The sequence below is a fragment of the Penicillium subrubescens genome, assembly GCF_028828155.1.
Source record: "Penicillium subrubescens strain IBT 31985 chromosome Unknown utg000004l_segment0_segment0, whole genome shotgun sequence".
In the NCBI taxonomy this organism is placed as follows: domain Eukaryota; kingdom Fungi; phylum Ascomycota; class Eurotiomycetes; order Eurotiales; family Aspergillaceae; genus Penicillium; species Penicillium subrubescens.
Genome location: NW_026643154.1, coordinates 2644679 through 2661555, shown reverse-complemented (window position 1 = coordinate 2661555; position 16877 = coordinate 2644679). Strand labels below are relative to the sequence as shown.

Genomic DNA, 16877 nt, shown 5'->3' with positions numbered 1-16877 from the left:
ATCCTCGGGGTACATCAGAGTCTGCGGAGCCAATGAAATCAGCAGCATTAAACCTGCTTAGCGGGATGCTGGAAGAGCAGCAAGAATCCCTTCGCCCCCTCCTCACTCACACTATTGAGAATATTGTCACAGCGAACCTTACGACAAACCTGTCTCTTGCTTCTTCAAAAACTTATGAAGGCTTGACTAGACTCACCTAATGTGGACTTCCTCAATGTGGTAAGTAGACCATAACGGCGAGACCTTAATTTTGGGAGAGTCAGGTATCGCTAACACAGTTTGGACAGAGCCTTTCCAACCACTTCCCATTCGAGAAGCCTACATGACATCCACTACCAGTACATATTATGGCGCTGTGGTGTTGACCCATGCTGACCGCAATTGAAACAACGGTGATGGCACGTTATTTCACGCGTGATGCAAAAGGACCATGCGGAGCGAGGTCTGAGAAATATGGTGACCTGGATCAACGGGAATCTTTCAAGACATGGAGATTGGATTGGGGACACAGACACAAATATTGCTCACCAACAAGAAGAGGCTGAGCGCATCGGGGTGCTTTGTTTTTACTTCTTAGCATCGCCAGGTGAAATCTTTAGGCTGAGCCATAGTCACTTCCCGGGACTTGATGGAATGATCGCAATACTGGGCATACCGTTGTGACTTGATAGCAGGCTGAACCAACTCAGGCCAATGTCGAAGTCGAAATATGCAAAGGCTATCATTACACAATAAAGAGTTACCAGTCACTAGTCAAAAAGAGCCAAACTACTCGAAAACCCCATTGATCTAGTTGGTCAAACCCGGCCAATCTAAAACCACCACAGTTAGCATAAATCATTCAAATCATTTAATGAAGACTCACCAGTAACAGTATACTCCTCCGCCCTCCTCAAAACCACCACCTCATCACCAACCCTAATCCTCTCCCCAACCCCCTCCCCCCCAAGAAACGAATACCGACCAAAAACAGGACTAAACCTCGCCCCCCGATCCACCCTCCGATCCTTCATAAGTTTCTTCAACACTTTGCCCCCCTCACCAGTCCCCATCTTTCCAGTTGCGAAATCCACATTCAAACTCTGACAGCGCACACAATTCCCCGTCAGAAGGAGTTTTACCTTGGAATTCTTTCCAGCACCGGCGTTGCCGTTACTTCCAACAGCCAACTCCGCCCAAAAATCCTCCTCAAACGCCACCCCAGCACCCTCAACAACAACATTCGGCCTAAACTTGGTCAAATCAACCTCCTCATCCCCATCCAACCGCCCCGAAACATTATCAACAGAAGTCTGAGAAATAACCAAAAAAGGCGCACAATCCGCGAATCCGATTCGTGCTTCGTGTCGTCTATTCACGAAGGTGTTCACCACAGTCCATAGTAAGATCAACGCCACGGCCGTAACGCCGATAGCAGCCGCAGCCGATGTACCAGTTTCAATGCGGGTATGGCACCAACTCACCGCGTTAAGAGTGATATACCCCAGTGAAAAAGGAACGAGCCACTGCTCAAGCATTTTGCTTCCGTGAACGTTGCTTGTGCCGGGGAGGACGAGTTCTTGTTTCCAGATACTCCACCACGACTCATTATTGCGTTTTGCGGGTGCGAGTGTACCGAGGACACTGCGTGTGTTTGTGCCCAGATACACAAGGACGACGGGGTATCCGAAACACGCGCTGAACCAGTCGTTATATCTCGATCCCATATCGTAGCCTGTCGTTGGGCTCGAGTGCATCGTAACCGCGAATGGTTTGAGGGTTTTTGTTTCTGGTTCTAGTGGGATTTTGAGACGCTTGGATTTAGCCTTGATCTGAATATCCTCGCTGTCGCTTGATCCGGAAACATCATTCGCATCGCTCGACGACGGCGGAGTATATGTGACAACCAATTTCCCCGTCTCACCCTCACTTTTCGCCTCCTCAATCTCCGTCCGAAAAAGTCCCATCTCGGGATACTTGGGAATATGCATATTTTCCAATGTCGGGCCACTGCCATTTTCATTTTCGCCGGGAACCACTTTCAAAAGCATGAAGCGCCGGTCATAGCGGAAGCCTAGCTTTGTGAGTTCGCCCGAGGTGATTTCTGTTGGGCGGAGGGATTTGATGGGGTATACATAAAGCTTTGTCGTCAGTCTGGTTAGTTACTGGCTGGTTGTTGGTTGTTGGTTTGTTGGGAGGGTTGATGGAGGGGAGTCGTACCTGGCTGATTTTCATTTTTGATGGAGATAAAGAGCAGGAGGATACTTTGGGACGGAGATGTAAAAAGGAAAATGTAAGATTGTGAGCTGTTGTTAAAGGGGAGTGATGCAACGATGTTTTCTCCGCACGTTGGAGAGGGTCTTATCGCGGCGCTTATCGGTTATCGGGTATGGGATCCGAGGGGTCCAGACTGACACTATCACCAATTTGAGTTTACCTAGCATAGGCCTACATACATATAAAGTCTCAACTCAAGTAATGTACGAATCTAGTCATAAAATGCGAGAATTTCTTTTTGAAATGTTAAAGTCTTTGAATCGTATTTCGTGTTGAACCATGGCTGGGGGGAATGTACACAAGTATAAGAGAAAAAAAGAAAAAGAGCTATAAAAAGGAAAAGAAAACGTCTACTGGTCCTTAGCCCAAGGCAGGCTAAACGTGCCCACCCAGTCCTCAACTTCTTGTCGCAACAAGACAATCTCTGAAACCTCCTCGCCCTCACCGAGGTAATCGAAGAAGGCCTTCAGAGTACCGGGGTTCTTGACGCCGCGGGCTTGCGCCTGTTCACGGGCAAGCTTGTCCAACTTCTGGGTCAGGATCACGACACGGTCGACGATCTCGGCGACGCGACGGAAGTCCTCGGGCTGGAAGCCACGGGAGGTCATGGCGGGGGTACCCAGACGCAGACCGCCGGGCTTGAGAGCAGACTTGTCACCGGGAACGGTGTTCTTGTTGCTGGCGACGCCGCACAGTTCGAGCACGCGCTCAACGCGGGCACCGTCCACACCGCGGTTCTTCAGGTCCACCAGCACCAAGTGGTTGTCGGTGCCGCCGGAGACGATGTTGTAACCGAGACCACCGTTGCTGGTGGACTCGCCGAGACGCTCAGCCAGGGCCTGGGAGTTGGCCAGCACAGTCTTCTGGTACTCGTGGAACTCGGCGGACTGGGCCTGCTTCAGGGCGACAGCCAGAGCAGTGATGGTGTGGTTGTGGGGGCCACCCTGGTGGCCGGGGAAGACGGACATGTTGATGGGGTTCTCCAGATCGTACATCTCCTTGTTGCCCTTCTTATCGGTGCGACGCACGCCCTTGCGGTAGAAGATCATGGCACCGCGGGGTCCGCGCAGAGACTTGTGGGTGGTGGTGGTGACAATGTCCGAGTAGGGGAAGGGAGAAGGCAGGACGTCTGCGGCCACGAGACCGGAGATGTGGGCCATATCAGAAAGCAGGTAGGCGCCGACGGAATCGGCGATCTCGCGCATGCGGGGGTAGTCGATGAGACGGCTGTAGGCTGATGTACCGGCCACAATCAGCTTGGGCCGGTACAGGAGAGCCTGCTTCTCGAGGGCGTCGTAGTCAATCAAGCCGGTGGACTCGTCGAGGCGGTAGGGGAGGGTCTCGAAGTACTTGGAGATGGCGGAGATCTTCTTGGTGGGGGTCTGGTAGCCGTGCGACAGGTGGCCGCCGTGGGGCAGATCCAGACCCATCAGGCGGTCGTGTGTGTTGAGGACGGCGGAGTAAGCCATGAGGTTAGCGGGGGAGCCGGACAGGGCTGTGGTGATGTTAGTGATGCTATGTTGCGTGGTCTGGGGTATAGTGGCACCATACGCTGGACGTTCACACCCCACTCCTCGGGGTTGAGACGGAAGGTCTCGAGAGCGCGCTGCTGGCACAAGCGCTCAGAGGCATCAATGTGTTCGTTTCCACCATAGTAACGGGCACCGGGGTATCCCTCGGAGTACTTGTCTGAATATGCGATTAGAATCCCGAGGCTATATACCGAGAGGGTCGAGCGGGGAAGGATGAGCAAGGGCACATACTTTGCATCACACTGCCTAGGGCATCAAGGACGGCTTGTGAGGTGAAATTCTCGGAGGGAATCAGGTTGATGAAGTGCTTTTGGCGGTTTTTCTCCTACAATTGGTCTTAGCGGATTGTCCTTCAGCATGGTTCGCATCTCACATGACGTACCTTCTCGAGGATGTTGAAGACAGTAGGGTCGGATTCCTGCAGGGAGGAAGACAGGATCTGGAGATCATGTCAGCTTGACGAATTCAAGGCAATTCAGACCCATTGAGTCCGTAGGGATCTTTTTCTCACCTTCTGCTGCGCATCCCGGCTGGCCGAGGACACTCCCCGCACGGAGATGGTGCGAGGCACGAAAGCACGGGTGGACACGGACGCGGGCGCGCGGAGGGCCCCCAGGGAGACGCGAGCAAGACGTCCACAACGAGAGAGAGACATGGTGAACGAGCTAGAGACCGAAGAAATCACAATATCCAGACCAGTCGCTCGGATAGGAAATCGGCGTTCCTTATAAAAAGACGAGACTGGCAATCGGCAATGGGAGGACTCCGGCGGTGGGCAGCTGTCTGCTTCTCTGCTTCTCCGTTGCCCGCGGAAAGCGGGAAAAAGACACTATTCCCAATCAGGACTAGCTTGGCTCACCGCCTGGTCTGTGCGTCCGCGGCGGGTGTTTTCTTTTCGCCGCGCATTTCCCGTCTTCTTTTCTTCTTCACACAACTAAATCCAAGATGAAGAGATGGCGTTCTGTCTGTATCAGCACTCGTCGGTGATGGCCTGACCTTGTGTTGGGCTGTCGCTGGACGGGCGCTGCTGAGAAGGTCCCGCGCCCAATCACCATCCATATAGGGATCAGTTTACCATCGGATTGGACGCGTTGTGTACGGTTGTGAGGTCAAGTCTCCAGCTGATGGGGGAAAACAAGGAGGCATGGCATACCAGCTATGATGATTATGGGAAGGGCATTGCTCCGATCGATCCGTCGATCGAGTAGTGTCTGATCTCAGCTTGCTCTCTGGTGGCATCTCATATCTCCTAGTTTCGAGTTTCGAGTCTCCCGGTCGCAGTCCTTTGAGTCGGCTTTATGTGTATCATCAATCACCGTCCAGAGAAGCTGTTCACAATAGATTCTCTATATAGATTTCCAATCCAATGATGATTTTGATCTCATCCCGAACAAGCCTCAAGTATTCCTGTATATCTTATGATCTTCGTCATATTGGTGCTGTTCATTGGTAAATCCGATGTGCACCGGTCGGGGATTGCATACATGTCCATGAATCCCCGAAAGATACAAATTTCGAGCCTATCAACGGAATATCCCGTCGGTAAAGAGCGGCCCGTTCCCCTATCTTTGGCCCTGCAGCGAGAATTCTCACCCTCGGACCGCGCCTTTAAATCCAAGCTTAATTGTGATACTGAAACATCGTCACACAAACAGTATAGAACTCTTGTACCTGCATTTCTATTCAATCTTCTTTGCCGGAGAACTTATTTTTCCAATCACCGTGCTCAATAATTGACTTGAAGAATCCAAATACCTTATGCTGTAGAATTTGATCAGCGATGCATTATGTACCTATCGCACTCATAAAATCCACCTCAACGCCCTTCTTTCTCTTCCACCCTCGCAGAAAGATCATCGGAAACAAAAAGATCTCCATCGCAAGGCTGATCACAACTCACATCCACACCACAGATTCCAGACCAGGAGATCTAAATCAAAAAGGAATCGGGGGTACAAACTACGACTACCAGCGATAGACATGCCCCGCTCCAGTCCAACCCCCGAATCCGACCATTCATGATTCAAGACCCCCATCCCATCACTAAAAAATATTGTTTGTCTTCTAGCAAGACTATGAAGCTGTGTAGAAGGTATAGCTACAAAAATAACCGGACTGATACAGGAGTTATGTTTTACGCACGCTCTAGAAGCAAGGAGGATGTGATCGTCATCATAAAATTAAAGCGGCTCGGTCGATCATAGATCTGATGACGCGAATCCGTTCCCCATAACCAAGAATCTCCTGCGATCTTATGGGAATGTTGATTTACAGGTTACATCGTCAGGTATTTTGTGTGTTACTGGCCAGCGTGGTGCGTACGTGGTTTGATGGCGTGGATTCAAAGACATGCGGTATCTACCATGCTAACCGTAGGGATGGGCCATTTCCGAAAGCAGCCGGTTTCGTCAGGTGCACGCAATTTTCGCTTCACTTCATTTATCAAGAGAGCTTTTCTGCTTGACCCAATGCGGTTGAAATAATTTTCTCTATCGCATTTTTTGGTGTTCCGAATCCGATTGTTCGTTAATCTTTCGGCGACGTCTATTCGGTTGGTTGATATCATGGGCGCCCATGAGAATGAGGCTGAGGCTTCGTTTGATGCCTCGTCGGAATCGGGGACTGTCGTTAACCATGAGGAAGTGAAGCTTGTAAAGAAGAGTAAACTACTCTTGGCTGTTTTGTATTTTGGTACGTTCTTCGTGAAAAGAGCTTCAGCTCTGATTTCGGTCATCTCTTAAAACCATATTAACGAGACGACTCTCATGTGGATAGGCACATTTCTCGGCATATCTGACGAATTCTTCGTTCTCACTACGTCCCGCCAGATAGCCGAGTCTTTTAATAAAGGCTCATCTTCGTCATGGCTTTTTGTCGGGTATAATCTGGGCTATTCCATGGCCTTACCGATATATGGCCGAGTCTATGAAGTTCTCGGTCAACGAAAAACTTTCCTAATTGCTTATGCATTATACACCGTGGGATGCATTGTATCGTATGGAATTGAGCCTTTCTAATATATGAGCTGTCGAGATCTAACTTGACTAGAGGTACACCACATGAATTTTTTGCAGTCGTCGCCGGGCGATTCTTTGTGGGCGCTGGCGCTTCGGGTATGCTGGACCTGGCTTCGGTGGCACTCAATGGTATGTCTGCTCCCTGTTTTTAAGATATTCAGATCTAACCTTTCTTTCCGGGAGTTAGATATTGCATCCATACGTGAAGTTGCCGTGTATAGAAGCCACCTTATGGTGGTTATGTTGGTAGGAGCCGTCAGTGGAGGGCCGCTAGGCGCAATTCTCGCCGGAACTATCGGATGGAGATGGTGAGTGGCAAGACCTACCGAAGATTAAGATAAATTAATATTAACCATCTACTGCCGGTCTAGGTCATTCCTAGTACACATCCCTTTCGTGGTCATTTGTGCAATTGTCGTTTTCTTCAAATTACGACCAAAGAACACCAACCCAACACACGAAACATCAAGCGATGAGGAAAGCAACATCGAAAAACCAGAGGAGACTTCCAAGGCTCCACGTCCACCGCTTGACATTCCAGGAATCATCACGCTTAGCTGCGCTATTCTCTGCTTTGTTATACTCGTTCAGATGCTCGAGGATATTGACTCGGCGAAGAAACACGTTGGCCTTTTGACTGGGCTTGGAGTTGGATTTGCCGTCTTTACTGCGACATTTATTTCTATTGAGGTTTTCTGGGCTAAGAACCCTGTGATTCCACTCCATCTCCTCAAAACCACCCAAGTTGGACTTCTTTGGGGTACTACCTTTTTCATGCAGATGGGAAATTACAGTGTATGCATTCGTCTTTTGTCAAGTCCCACTTTGAAGGGGTGTTCTGTGGAGCTAATCTTTTGCAGTTTGTTGCAAGTATTGCGCCCTATTTCGCCCGAGTGCACGGCTTGACGACGATAGAGACTGGGCTATGTCTAGGGCCCACTGCAGTTGGTGCCGCCATCGGCAGTGTCTTAACTGGCATGCTTGTGAAAAGGTATGTATCGTGATAGCGACTCCGCCATTTTCTTTTCTATCTTCATACTGACAATATACCAACAGAAGCGGAAAGCACAGAGTATGGGCAATAATCGGCCTCATAACAGCCCTCTTAAGTTTCGCCTTAATCCTTCCTCGCTGGTCACTCTTCGAACAGAAAATGTGGGAATTATTCTACTCATTCTTCTTTTCATGGGGCCTTGGAATGGTCCTGTCTGCTCAATTCGTCGGCTTGAGTGCCAGCACACCAGAAGCATTTGCAGCCACTTCTATTACATCTTATTATCTTTTCCAACAAGCGGGTACTATGATTGGAATCACAGTGACTACGGTTCTGCAACACCTTGTCTTCAAGGAGAAGCTTGAGGCGAAGATTGGAGAGAGTCCTGAGGATCTGAAGGTGAGAAAAACTCTGGTTTGGGGTGATATCCCGTGTCGCTGACAGGGCGATAGAAAATTCAACATATCCTGGACAGTGTGGACTATTCGAGGTCTCTTCCAGAGCCGATGCGTGGAACTGTCAACACGCTTTTCCGAGAAAGTTACATGGTGCTTCTTTGTACGTCCCCAGACCAGAATCTCAGATCAAATTTCAGAATGCGCTAACAGTACTTCCAGTGTTTGTCATTGTTACCATAACACTAGCGCTGCTATTGGTGTTGAGACAGAAGAATATCGCTATCTGATATGTTCTTGCTAATATACCCTAGTCCGATGAACAAATTGTTGATTACGACAGGATTGCATGGGGCAATGATTCATAAGCGCCTTGTCATTCGAGTTTAGAGCTGTACATATATAGACTGGTCTCGCACGATTTCGGGTCGCATTCATGCAGGTGACAAATTGTCGGACATAATAATATAGAATGGATAGAAAATATGAACTCGCCTGATAAGACTAGTTCTTAAAGTCTTGAATTCATCGGTACTGGGATTGTATACCCTCTATCTTGTGCGTGTTCTTGCGGGTGGCTGGCTCCTACCCGCAGGGGCGGATCGTGCTTGCATCTAAACTTGGAACCTTAGCCTCATGAATATTTCTGCCCCCACACCATAGCATTTTCTCCTTCTATAACTCCTCATAGCCAAATTTCAGTGAATCTTCACCGTCGTCAGATTTCATAACTCAGGAGATTTCGTTTGATCTGCTGTGAATTCCGATCACGACAAGGAATCGAGGGGCGACTGCGCCGAGCCCCTTACCCTTGATTTCGTGGATCTATTATCACAGCCAAGTACCAGCGATGAGAATCGACAAAGGATACCTTACCCTCACAATCTTTCGATGGCGGCGCAGGAACGCCTCTTAAGATATTTTGTCACCGCGTTACCCTGCTCGAGGACTACCAGTATAAATAATCGCAACCCACCCTACCCATCGTGGCAATCTTGGCGTCCGTGCAATCATCACATCTTCCTTAAAAGCGAGAAGGAGAACATCTGATCATGAGGACTTGTTCCGATACACCAGTGGACGGTGGGGATGAAGAGCAGCAACTTCGGGATAGGTACAAGGTCTTCAATGTCGCTGAGCTTCAACAAAGCAATGAGTGAATTCCATGCACAGACACCGTGCCATTATGCAATGTGGATACGACATAATGATCAAGTAGTTGGTCGGTGGAATTTACCAGCGAGAATTGGAAACTATCTGCACGTTGCGGCATCCGACGTTGGACTAGGTCATAGATTCCTTGTGTAGACTGCCAGGCTGGGACCGGTCAACAGACCGCAGAGAAGCAGTATCTGACGGCACCGCATTTTGGGTTCTGTTCAGTGATGCGATTACAGGTAACGCGAAAAAAAAATACTCTTGCTAGATTCATGTATCTGGTATTCCAACTCGGCAGATACGTATCCCTATATCCTAGATTTAAATATGCACTGGAGCGATCCAGCTGTCATAAGCAAGTTCGTCGAGCGCCGGAAATGGAAGCCAAAACACAATGATCCTAGTTTGGCAGGGAGTTACGTATGAGATTTTCGTAACGTCAGACAGTGCTGGGGTAAACTTTATTCCTAAATTGGCATAAAAGTAATTGCCTTCCTTCCAAAGCTGTACGAGCCTAGACCCCCGATGGTTCCAATACTTTTAGGACTCTCCAAATTCCAGTATCCGTGCCGTCTGGTACCCGCCCGAAAACAGCGCGAAGCGGTGTGAGAGGTCGGAAGTAGGCCGGAGGGCACGTATATCCCATGGTTATGATCTCCTAGTTGTTTGCTTTGTGCTTCGAGAAGAATATGCCGTCACATTTTCCTCTTCTAGTTCTTTCTCGTGAACATGGTTCACTTTGATACAAAGCTCACTAATTTCGGACTTGGCTGGCAAAGAAAAGCTGGCAAATTAATTAAGCAGTCCCGAAATTCGCCCGTTGCTTCTCGGAAGACCTCCAACCGGTATTCTAATCATTCGACTCAGCCCGTGACCACACTCAAAGAACGAGCGGTCAGAAACAGCAACAGCAACAGCAGCTCAATCCATTTTCCACTGACACTTTGCTTACAAGCTGCATTACACGTCCAACTACGAAGACTTTGGTGCTAGTTGGCAAACTCTGATCAGCCTATAGTAAGTCGTATGTACTGAGAACAGATGCCCATAATGACTTGGCCCAGAACCCCAAAATGCCGAAAACACTCCTATTGCAATATGCGGAGACTTGTTTTTCTTTCCAAGTGTCGAAGAACGCACAGTATTTAGACCTCCCCACCGCCCATGGGTGGCTTTGGGCGGGCCGTTGGTGGCGGCTTAGGGTACCCATGGCAAGGTCATGGGGTAAGTCCGAGGCCAATTCAATTGCTTTTTGCGGTCTGGACTCTAGGCCCAGAACTATTACTTTCCGCATAAGCTACAGAATGACAAAAGATGGTTATGGTAGTTGCTCATGGAATACCTTGGAACGAATTTAGTGAGAGGATGGGTTCCAATTAACGTTGACGTACGTACGCTTCTGTAAAACAGAAAGAGCCTTTGCGTGAAACGAAGGGAAGGTCCACTTTAGTTCCAGGGAATACACTTCTCTCCGTCAAGGCCGACCCCGAACCAAACCCAGTCCTATTACGACCAGTAGATCACTTTATGATATCCTGCTACGGATATTGTCGAAATTAGCATCCTTTTTTAATTCAGAAAATCTGTCTAAACCCTTAACGCCAAGGTTACGTTGAAACTTATCTAGGCCAGGTCGTGCTTGCACCATATCACCCCTATGCATAAGAATAGAAACGTAAAATAGCTGACATGACAAATACGCCTAGACCTTCAATGCCCGTCTTATGAGTGTCCACGCCCTTTCTCGCAAGGTGTCATCCTATACTGGGTCTGAGGATGACTTGGGGGACCGGCACTCTCCTCTGCTCATGAACCCAAACATCGTGTACGGTGCTTGTTCGACTACGCCTTCTACGTTGTTTCGCAGCACACATTCGGGGTCCTAGGTAGGGACCAACCTGGGCCCAATCTATCGTTCCCTGTGTCCATCAAAAATAGGTACAAATCGAATGACCACCAGCGACTTCCCTTCCCATAGCAACCGGAACTCAGTCACAAGGCTCTTTCACCTGTGTTAATCCCGCACGACCCAGGCTTTGTCAATCGCGATCCCCTCCTGACCAAATTAAACAGAAACCCTCGATCCCGAGTTCAAGATAGTACTTGTTGGTCCCAACTGCGTTGGATGAGGGAAATACTGCGCTGGTCCATAAAATGCTGACCATAGTGGGAAAAACGGCTTGTCGTCGAATACTGTCACCGGGTTCGAGAGCTGTTACCAAGACCTGAGGCTTCTGGTTTTACGAGACCTAGAACGGACCCGCACCATTCAGCAGTCTACTATTTACGGCGGGTTCACGCTAGGTTAAGCTAACAGATAAACCTAATTAGATTCTATCCTTGGCCAGACGTGAGCTGCTCGGGTTGAGTAGTCTAGATGCAGTCGTCCACATTGTCGGTGATCCGGGCTATAGCAATGATGTCTCTCTATCTCTGCGAGCGGCTTAATGAGTGTCACCACACAGAAATCCCGATCCGTTCCAATACGGTTGCAGTATATCGGCCACACTAGACTGGTGACAATAGGAGTTCAAACCTGTTTTTTTCTAGGCCTAGGCTCCTGCGCTTATACGAGTAAATAACTTTCATCAACTATTCATTCCGGGTCCGGTAAAGGCCAGTTAACATTGCGTGCATTCACGACAAAAGTACTCCGTAACCGTCAGTGAGGGGATATATCGGACGGTTCTGGCCAGTAGGTATCATCATCTGCATGAGCTGTGTAAGTCACACTGTTAAGGCAGTAGATGGTACAAAGCTGTGTCAATAGGCTTTGATCGAGACATGGTTACGTGACCGCCTGTACGACGTAACCAGGCTCCAGGTCATCATTTGACACTAAGCGGGCAAGCATTTGGTGTTGAAACTCCATCAGAATAACGGTTCCAAATCATCCGATTGGTTTTCACAAAAGTTGACACTAAAAGATTATATTCTTCATCAGGGTTTGGACTTAATATAAAAGCTTCAAGCACGTTTGTTACAACTCATTCCTCAGCAACTCGCTTAACTCTTATCTTATCTTACTTGAATCGTCAAGATGCCAGTAACAAACGTTATCTTCTATCAAGATGAACAATGGTATATGCAAACACTGGCCAATGTGCAACCTCCGTTTCCGAGATTCTCTTTTGCGGGGGCCACCGAAGAACAACAAGCACAGGCAGTACAACAACTTGGGCAACTGATGAAGGACAATGATATCCAGGGCATGATGGACAACTTCTCAACGTTCTTTCCTGATCAGATACAGGAATACCCCGCCCAAGAGATAATGAATATATCATTTACCTGGCCTGACTCCATGCTGCTCCCTGGACAAACTGTCCCAATATCAGCAGAATCCTTTGGGGGAGAGACCGTTGAGGAAGTTCTTCCAGAATTCGCAGACATTCTGCTGGGCTTCTTTGCAGCTGCAATAAGACGGGATCAAAGTGTATGTTACTAATGTCTAAGAGATGACACACACTTGCGAAGGTGGAGAAGGATCTGTTAACATGTGCTTACTTGAACAGAAAAGAGATAACGTGACGATGGCAAACATGCTTGAACGCAGCATTCCAGGGGCACGGAATTCTATTCTTGCACCCGCTGACGGCGCCTCGTATAGCATCATTTTCGAAAATTACACGGAGGACACTTTTCCGCTGATCTACTGGGGTGCCGACCTGCAAGAAGGGTTTGGGTACCTTGTCACTCAACCAAGTGGAGACTTGACTAGCGGCGGCACCCAGTCGTTATCATTCACCCAAATCCTGAACAGCGTTGACGTTGGGCCCATGGATGGCTATATTCTCTTCTCAACTCCCGACGGACAGCATTACATTGGTATCACCCTTCAGGTACCCTTCCAGTTGTTCGAGATAGGCCCTGCACCCTATTATCAACCAGCCCAGAATGGAACATGGGGCCCTGACCTGACTTCACAACCGTTCAAATACCCAAGCTCGTTTGGATACTCAATCTCCGTCACACCGACTGCAGGTCATACAACCCTTAGTGTTCTAGTGATAGTCAATACGCCGTCGGAAGCGGTAGCACAGCGCGCAAAATTACCTCCTCCAAAACCACGGGAATCGTTGTTCCCAGAGCGTGAGAAGAAGATTAAGAGGGAGTGGGCTCAGCGCAAGGTCAGAAAGTGAAGGGGAAAATATCAATTCGATCAGGTGAGGCATCCTACAAGGGGAAAGCGAATTAACCTCAAAAAGGGTGCAACAAAAAAGCTTGGCTTCATATTGAGTATTTTGTGTTCTTATTATCTAAAAGTTATTGTAATTATCTCAAAAATTGACAATGGTTTTCAAGTGAAGTACTTAATTAGATCCCTATGTATCCTCCTCTTCTGCAAAACCTAATACCCGCAAGAAAGACTTTATCTTCCGCTCATCTGAAATGAAAACAGTCATAGTGATAAACATCAGCGGTAAAGACGCGGGGAGGAATATCCATAAGGAAATGGAACCATTTCCTAACTCTTTGAAATTCATGCCGAGGAATCCAGCCGTAAATTTAAACGGCAGGTACACAATTGCAACGATTGTAAGGTTAGTGACCAACTTTGCGTGTTGAACAGCGCGTTGTGACTCTGCTAGCATACATTTGTTACCGATAACTGTTATCCCTTGATTACACTTCTTATGCAGTTATTCCGCTTGCGAGTGCAAATCTTAAAATATACTGTGCATTCAGCCAGGGTGCAATAGGTCATACTTCTTTGATCAATCGATTTAGATCACGACTATTTTGGAGGATACACGTCTGGTTGTCTGTGAACCGAAGTATGTTTGAAGCAGTGCCTAGCTGATCTTGGAGATATCTCGAAGATATAGCAAGTTGGTTAAGGTCGGGTTCTTATCACTGAGCGACAACCGGTCCGTTTCGATAAGTATTTTCTCCTTCATGACATTCAGGAGTTGCTTTTGAGAAAAGGTGGTAAGCCTAAACACGTCCGACAAGATATGAAAACGATCCGTTCTTGCAAGCGACCAATCTAGACTACGTCCGTAGCCTTCTGGAAAGATAGCAAGGCTTGCGTGTTTCTTTCTTGACCGGCCTAGTGGCACTGTCGTTGATGTTGCGGGATTTCAGCGCGCACCTGCTTTTGTATTGAATTATGGGAAGAAGTACATGTAACTGGCAACCCTTGCACGCGGTCATGAGGATAGAAAAAATCCCAGAGAAGATCGAGGCCAGGTCGAAGACCAAAGACCGAGAAGAATGAAAGCCGTGCTGCTCCAGTTTAGACCTCGGCAAGGACCGGGACCGGACCATCCGGTCTTTGGGCTTTTCTGATAGTCTCTAGGACTTCCCCCCGCGGGCCGTCTCCCACAATTTTATAATTCTGCCAAGACTTTCCTTCTTCGGCCGAATAAAATGATGATTGATAGTCATTTTCACTGTTATAACGTACTGTTTTGGTATATACACTAACATGGATAATGAATTAGGTCTAAATATTGTTAAAACGGATGAAATATGCTTGTATATAGGAATTATCGGATTTACACGGTCGGCATAAATCCTGGGGGTGCACGAAGCGTTCGTACTGTTGAAGATAGGCTACAGTGCACACTGGAAGGTTGACGAGAGTGTAAGGAGGATGAAATTGCTAAGGGCGAAGAGGTCTAGATAGCTACGAGTGGGGCCGCTCCGCCGCTTGGCGGCCACGTGACCCACAATCTATTTCCAACACGTACACGGTCGATCGAATACCACGATTATGGAAGAGAGACGAAAGTATAATAGAGGTGGGTCGGCAGCGAACAGGTTGAACAGTGGAATGTCAACACAGTTTAATCAGAATTGCCTATTGTGAGTTTTGTTTCTTACCCTTTGGTATATGAACCAAATGTGTTCCTCCCCGTTCGAATGCTAACGAAAGTTTTCGCGTAATCTTCAGCTATTGTCGGTGCCAAAAAACCTTTGCTGCGACGGGATCTTGAGTGTGATCTCTGTAAGCAGGTGATTGGGATAGTGAATAGCGAACTAAAAGACAAACGTGACGAGGAGGCTACCATAGGAGCTCTGGAATCCGTTTGCAAATTAGTTCCGCGGAAGGATAAACCAAGATGCGATACATTCATTGAACAGTACGCTGATGAGTTCATTCCTATTTTGGTTGAAGAGACAAACCCTAGTACAGTGTGTGACCTTGTAGGGATTTGCTTAGTCTAGGCCTATGCACTATAGTACTAAAGATGCTGTTAGTTAGTCTTCTGGTCTGACCGCGTGGAGTATAGGGAACCGCACGTGGGTGGCTTTTTGTCGGGACTGTCTACGTAGAGGAGAAGATATTATTTAGCGTCCGTGCCATTTCCCTATGATTTTGTATGGTAATTCGGGTCTACTGTACCCGCCGGGTATTAGGGAAGTTATTTCGAGATTGGCTGACCTATTTCAAAATATTGAAATTCTATTCATTTTCCTAATAGAAAGACAACATGCTACAAACATGGATGATCTCATTTCAGGAGATACAGAAGCAGGACGCGAACGCAGCGAAGCTGCTCCTGTTACTTGCTCATTTAGATAATCGAGATATCTGGTACGAGTTTGTAAATCCGGCTGTCATGGCTCGAATTTGGCTCGAAAGGACTCTATCGAACGGGCTCACGTTCCAAATCGTTGTCAAAACCCTCGGGTTTTCTCAAGTGGAGACTATGGAACAAGAGGGAAGCTATTCTATGCGCCCAGTAGTGCAAGACTGGTGCATTCACCCTGCCAGCACGGACAAGAATGTGGATTTGATCTAGCTCGATGAACTTGCTCGGTATCTGTTGGGTGCACTGTCCCTAGTTCAAGTGTGAGAAATAATTCCCAGCTCCAGCAACGGCTTTTTCCACATGCGAGTGATGTACTGTACGTCGTGGGAATTGGGAAGGTTATAATGTTGCGATATAGGGTGCATTCCACGGGTTAGGAGCCTTCTACTCTGGCGAGGAGAAGTTGACGGAGGCAGAAGAAACGTACTAGCGAGCACTGGGCACTGGTACGCTACGAGAAGGCCTCTATCCAGATCACCAGTAACGCCCGTCAACTGCGGAGAGGTTGAAAGCCTTAAGCACTACAGTGAAGTAGTGCCTCACAGTACCCTGCCAAGAAAAGATAATTACTTTATTCGGCTTTATTTCTAGTAGCGGGTCCTACGGAGTACGCCATACTCCGTACATGATTCAATGAAATGTTGAAGTGGGTCCCGAGGAGTCCGAGATCGATCTGCCCCTACGAACCCACATTCATTGGTAACCCAGAATCCAGAGTAGCATCGATTAATCGTAAGTGGGAAGGAACTACGGTGTATTGCTGCTAGCTTCGCGTATGCCTCTATCGCCAGATCTCCACCGCGTAACATTGGTCCCAGCCATGCCAACGAACCGCTCATGCACTTTGGTCATAAATACATAACCTAATAGTGCAACTACCAAAGACCTAATTCTGACGGCTCGGAGGATCGCAATCTCCCTATGTGATTAAGGATTTTCGTGTTGTCAGCTCCGTTAGGTCGTGTTTGCAGGCTATTTTTGCT

At 48.0% G+C, this 16877-nt stretch overlaps 4 protein-coding genes across 4 annotated transcripts; 2 read left to right on the top strand and 2 right to left on the bottom strand.

The window, feature by feature from the left end:
• Positions 1-789: 789 nt before the first annotated feature.
• N7473_006020 (MOSC domain protein) lies at positions 790-2214 on the bottom strand (the record flags this gene model as incomplete). Its single annotated transcript, XM_057151960.1, has 3 exons — positions 790-812; positions 866-2120; positions 2200-2214. The coding sequence occupies 3 exons, from the start codon at positions 2212-2214 to the stop codon at positions 790-792; spliced, it is 1293 nt and encodes a 430-aa protein (XP_057009765.1).
• Positions 2215-2606: 392 nt separating this feature from the next.
• On the bottom strand, positions 2607-4443 carry N7473_006019 (serine hydroxymethyltransferase; the record flags this gene model as incomplete). The annotated part of the gene is made up of 5 exons (XM_057151959.1): positions 2607-3751; positions 3808-3945; positions 4020-4113; positions 4171-4227; positions 4300-4443. The coding sequence occupies 5 exons, from the start codon at positions 4441-4443 to the stop codon at positions 2607-2609; spliced, it is 1578 nt and encodes a 525-aa protein (XP_057009764.1).
• A 1909-nt stretch (positions 4444-6352) lies between these two features.
• Positions 6353-8484, top strand: N7473_006018 (uncharacterized protein; the record flags this gene model as incomplete). The annotated part of the gene is made up of 9 exons (XM_057151958.1): positions 6353-6479; positions 6564-6783; positions 6837-6934; positions 6993-7113; positions 7177-7600; positions 7666-7796; positions 7862-8198; positions 8252-8357; positions 8417-8484. 9 exons carry the CDS (start codon positions 6353-6355, stop codon positions 8482-8484), a joined length of 1632 nt encoding a protein of 543 aa, XP_057009763.1.
• Positions 8485-12894: 4410 nt separating this feature from the next.
• Positions 12895-13494, top strand: N7473_006017 (uncharacterized protein; the record flags this gene model as incomplete). Its single annotated transcript, XM_057151957.1, has 1 exon — positions 12895-13494. The coding sequence occupies one exon, from the start codon at positions 12895-12897 to the stop codon at positions 13492-13494; it is 600 nt and encodes a 199-aa protein (XP_057009762.1).
• Positions 13495-16877: the final 3383 nt, after the last annotated feature.